This window comes from Vipera berus, assembly GCF_964194415.1.
Source record: "Vipera berus genome assembly, chromosome: 2".
NCBI lineage: Eukaryota > Metazoa > Chordata > Lepidosauria > Squamata > Viperidae > Vipera > Vipera berus.
Window position 1 is genome coordinate 165,698,368 of NC_138203.1, and position 5,720 is coordinate 165,704,087.

At 39.8% G+C, this 5,720-nt stretch overlaps 1 protein-coding gene across 1 annotated transcript; it reads right to left on the reverse strand.

The window, feature by feature from the left end:
- Positions 1-4,289: 4,289 nt before the first annotated feature.
- On the reverse strand, positions 4,290-5,329 carry MYADML2 (myeloid associated differentiation marker like 2; the record flags this gene model as incomplete). Its single annotated transcript, XM_081321699.1, has 1 exon — positions 4,290-5,329. Exon 1 carries the CDS (start codon positions 5,190-5,192, stop codon positions 4,290-4,292), a length of 903 nt encoding a protein of 300 aa, XP_081177825.1. The 5' UTR covers positions 5,193-5,329.
- Between the last annotated feature and the right edge of the window lie 391 nt (positions 5,330-5,720).

The window sequence follows — 5,720 nt, forward strand, 5'->3', positions numbered from 1 at the left end:
AGAAATATTTAAAGAGAATTTGTTAAAACCTTTCCCCTTAATACTACGGCTACAATATATAAACTACAGAAACATTTTACTCGTTGTTGTCATCCAGAGGTTATGTGGATTTCTGCAAATATGATATAACCATCGTCAATTTCATGCAAATTACTTTCAGAGCTTACCATATATAATACAGTATAGGTCACTGTGCCTGTAAGTGTATAAATATCAGCATAAATATATGTTATTGAATATGTTCATGGTAAAATCAAGCTCTTGGTTCATTCTAGATGTGTTGCATTTCTTGCTAATATAATTTTGGGAAATTTGATTCAGTAAATCTGGTGGATACATAGTTGGGAAAGACCAGTTAAATCCTTTTGCTACATAGTAATACAGTATTTGTCTGTTAAATTAATTTTTAATGATGTGTACCTCAAACAAATTTAGGATCCAATAAAATCTTGGAAGAAAAGAAGCACTTGGCAGATTCAAAGGAATTAAGACTATTTAATTCTTCGTATAATATAGTAGATAAGTTAAGGTCACTGTTTGAATTAAAGCTTAGGATGACATTTCCAGCTGACTTGTAGAACATTCCACAAATGCTCCTCTGTTCTCTTTTTGCCTTGGAATTCTAATGATGCTTTAGAATTTATATTGTGAGGAATGCAATGGCATTCTTCAAACTATCAATGATGCTTTTAAAGGCAACAGGGCAATTTAAGTAGCATAGCCATAGCAGGTGTGAGGCAGTTAATTCTTGATTTGGAGATCTGTGTGTGTGTGTGTGTGTGTGTGTGTGTGTAATATGTTTCTTTCAATTTGTATATTTTTAACTGGAATCAGCTATAATTGCAGTAATCCCCTCATTCCACCAAATTAAAATAACATCTGACTGAGAAATTATATCATCACATCTTGTGCTTCTCCAAAACAATTGAAAACTAATCACTCTCTCCAAAATTATGTAGCTTTGTTCAAATGCACCTCTGCCAGCCACAATGTGCATTTATCTTCTCTGCCAATTCATTAATCAGATGCTGAAACTCTGAATGCCTGATTCAGGCCACATGAATGAAAGTGATCGCGTTGCTCTTTATTTGTTTGCCATTTTTAGGAGGGAAAGTCATATTTCAAATAAGATGCAAACAAATACATTACATTCACTTATCTTCGTTTACAGATAGTCCTTGACGTACAACCACAGTTGAGCCCAAAATCTCTGTTGCTAAGTGAGACAGTTAAGTGAGTTTTGCCCCATGTTACGACCTTTCTTCCCACAGTTGTTCAGTAAATCACTGTAGTTGTTTAGTTAGTAACACGGTGGTTAAGCGATTCTGGCTTCCCCATTGACTTTGCTTGTGGCAAAAGGTGATCACATGACCCCGAGACACTGCAACCATTATAAATATAAGTCAGTTGCCAAGCGTCTGAATTTTGATCCCCTGATCATGGGGATGCTGCAGTGATCATAAGTTGGTCTCTTTTCAGTGCCGTTGTAACTTTGAACGGTCACTAAACAAACTGATGTAAATCACAAACTACCTGTGTTTGTTTATTACGTTCACGTATAGACTGCCCCATCACACAGATTCAAGATGGCTTACAATATATAATACAGAGAATCCATATAACCAAATTCCCCAGTTAAAACCACTACTAACTTATAGCTTGGACATCCAATAAAATTTCAGTATGAAACTAAAACCAGAACACAGTTTCCCAGTACCACCATTAGTGCTCAAGCAGGTGTTGGAACAAAACTCTTTTCTCACAGCTTTGTGGAAAGACAGCAGATTGGAAGCTCGTGGATATTATAAACTCAGTTTTTCCAGCATTGGAATCACTGCTGAGATTGCTTGAGTTCTTCTGTGAGGATCAGATGATTGTACAAAATTGATGGAGGAAACTCGTCAGAAGAGATGTCCTATTTTAGACTAAAATGATCACACTCATTTAATGATGGGATTGTAATTGTAACTAAGATGTCAGGTAGAATGCTAGTTGTGCACATACTTCAGGATAAATAGGAGGAAGGTGAGATATCTCCTGGTAGCAAGACACAGAACTGGTAGTCTGCAAATACAGATTAAAGTTGACAGTCCAGGGCTCCAGTCTACAGTCAAAGCAGCAAGAGATAAGTAGCAGAGTAGTAGTAGTAGTAGTAGTAGTAGTAGTAGTAGTAGTAGTAGTAGTAGACAGCCAACAGTGCAAGAATGGTGTGAGGCAACACCAGAGAAGTAGTCTGTCAATCTAGGATACAAATGTAAGAGACTTCCACATATTGCTCTGAGTGATAGTCTAAACTCGCAAGAGCAGAGCAGGGCTAGAGGAACACAGGTCTGATATTGGAGAGCTGTTTCCAACAAAATGTAAGACTGTGGCAGCTACTCCAAAGTGGCTCTAGCTGTGGGTGTAACTCAACTACTCAAGTAGATTGCCTTTGCTCTGCCTTTCAAAGTTGTTAGTTTGTTGTGAGACTTAGATGACTTGCCATGATCTGGCCCTTCATAATCTGAGCCTGAGGCATTATTGTACTGATAACAAGAGTTTTGAAAGAAAGCAGCTTGAACCTTAATGTTTTCTGTGGGCCTTTTCTCATCTGCATCTGGTATCATTACCTTCATATTGTTTCTGACCCATGAATGAGAGAGCCTTATCCTTAAATATGTCAGTATTAAAGTAATATTTTCCCTATTAAACTGGCATTGTCCAATATTGAGGTTAAGCCCCAAAATGACAAACAGCAATTCAAAGAGAGTTCAGTTCTGATTGTTTAAATTCTTGTGCTTTAAATTTTTTAATATATATTTTTCCTAATTAACCATTTTTATTCTGGATTGAAATAGCTTATTCACACACATTTAACATAAACCATTAGGACAAACACTGATTTCTTTAAAATGAATTTATTTAAATACTGGTTCACACTGTAGGATATCAACTATTTTATTGCTATTTGCATCAAAATTATTTTTGCAAATGTCTTCTTAGCTGTAATTTAAGAACAAGCATATTTCAGGCAACAGGCACTTCACTGAATTCATTATAAAGTTATACAGGTCCTTTTTAAATGACAAGCCACACAACTTGTTCTTCAGTGACCCCCATGATATCTGGAAACTCTGGGAGTTATTGTCGCAATACAGGTAGTCCTCAATGTACAATCATTTGTTTGGTGATCGTAAGTCCTATGACCTATGACCATTTTTCACACTTATGGCCATTGCAGCAATTAAAATTTGGATGCTTGGCAACTTACATGTATTAATGATGGTTGCCGTATCCCGGGAACTTGTGATCACTTTTTGCCACCTTCTGACAGACAAAATCAATGAAGCTAGATTCATTTAACAACCATGTTATTAACAACTGCAGTGATTTGCTTAACAATTGTAGCAAAAAATGGGGCAAAACTCACTTAACAACTGTCTTGCTTAGCAATGGAAATTTTGGACTCAATTGTGGTCGTAAGTCGAGGATTACCTGTACGTTAAGAAAACTCCAAGTTGGGAAAAGCAACCTTCATGTTTGTACTACACCTAGCAATCATTTGCCTGAATCAATATACTATGATCTAAAAGGCATATATATCTTGCAGGCAGCCATGGTTCCCACAGGCATTTAGGTGTCCTCAGATTCTTTCTTCTTGAAAGACTGCAGATTGAGAACGAAGGTCTAGAAGTAATTGTTTTGAAAACACAGCAGCCTTTCTGTTGCCGTTGTCAGTTACAATGTCAACATATTTTTCAAACAGCTCCCAGCAAGAATACCCCAATACTCTCCACCCAGCACATGTATAGAGAAATTCTGCTTTGTCTGGAGGAATGTTGAAGTTGAAATCATTTCATCATCTTCATGATGATTTACTCCCTCCCACTGTGGAATAGCCTACAATACCTACCAGATTTATAAAAAAGGTACTATGTTCTCCTTCAACAAAAACTTATCTTAGGATGGGCAAATGCTTTTTTTCTGGCATTTGAACTACCTTTCCATTTCTGCTAAAGTTTAAATTACTCAGGAGTCCTTCCAACAAATAAGAGCTCAAAATCTATTTCTGAATTCATAGTATTAGATTTAAAGAACTGGATGCTACAATAAACCTGTCTGTGAGCTAGAATTCTGAAGATGTTCCATTTATGGCCCATCAGACCACATTACATATTTTTTCAAACCATCATATTTTTCATAGATACACTTGAAGTTCTCTCTTTGTCTGTCACAGTTGGCTTTGTAATGGGTCCCAACCTTCTCATTCTTGAAGTAATTTAAGATTCTTGTAGCATCCGAGCTGAGCATTAGTGAGCTGAGACAAAGCGGATACGCTGCGAGTATGCTAAATCCACCATGTAGAGTACTAGATTCACATAGGTGAATACCGCAATGACCACTTGATTGTCCCATGGACACATGGCTCGGGAACACTGGTAGGGACGTTGTGGAGAGCCATATTTACGATCAAAGCAGAAAACCGGCCATATCACTGCAGCGCTCACGTACATCAGGATAGCCACGAATGTGTAAATGACCACAAAGCGCTCAAAGGGGCATTTCAGCGTTGTTGTCTTTCCTGTGACGTTGAGAGCCACCACAACCACAGTCACCGCAAAGCAGAAGCTGTAAACAGCCACACACCACTGGGTAGCTGCGTACTTATTGTACTGGCTGTCCTTCGCCAGAGCTCCAAAGATAATGCAAGCTACAAAGGACTGGACAATTTTCAAGAGGCCGGAAACTGTGGCCATATAACTTGTTACCTGTCCTGGCTTGGCCCTAGTTAAAAATACTTCTGCGGCATATGCCCCAAACAGAAGCCCTGCAAAAACACTACTGGCAATGCGGAAGTTTCTCACCTCGCAACTATTGGAATCGCAGTCAAACTGGACGTAGAGTGGATAGATCACAGCGGCGGTGATGGACATGAGGGTGGCGAGCATGGCAAAAGCAGCTGTGAAATTCCCCCAGGAGATGCTTAGGCAGCTATGGAGGCGAGTAAATTCGCAGGTGAGGATGAAGACGGTGACGGCAAAGCAAAAGCACCAGACCGATATACAGAAAGAGCCATAGGCCGCGCTGAATCCCCCTCGGTGGGCCACAAGGCTGAAGGTAGCACATCCAAACACGGCCTGCAAGAGTCGAGCGACTCCCACCCAAGAGGCCACTGCATCCACATTGAGGTATGTCCTGCTTGATCTCTCCATTGCTGGATCGGAAGTCCTAGATTCCCTTTTGTGGTTGGATCTGGTTTCCCTTGTCCTTGTCCTATCAGAAGCTCAATGACTAAGCAGGAAATGCCAGGAGAAGAAGCTCTGTATCCCCTCCACCCAAATCTTTGCTGGCTGTTATTTATGCGGCAGGCATAGTACGTGTTTCTGACAGCTTTTTGAGACGGGCTTGCCTCTGCAGTAAAAGTATTGACCTGTCTTGTCTGTGCTGCAGTTACGATCCATCAAACTTGCCCTGCTGGGTTCTGCACACCAAACACTCTCGCTGCACTCCTGTTACTTTTCCTCTCTGCCTCAACTGATCACTTTTTCCCAAGTGACTCGCAGGAGGCTTGTTTCAGTTGCACAGCTGCAACTCTCAACCCTGTGCTGTAAAGGGCCAGCATATAAATAGAAGACTATATTAATAGACTTATCCAGGATGGAATGAATTGCATGGAGCGTGCAGGAATGAGAAGCTGGTTTTAGCTACATCCAGAACAGCTTCGTGTATTCCCCCTTTCA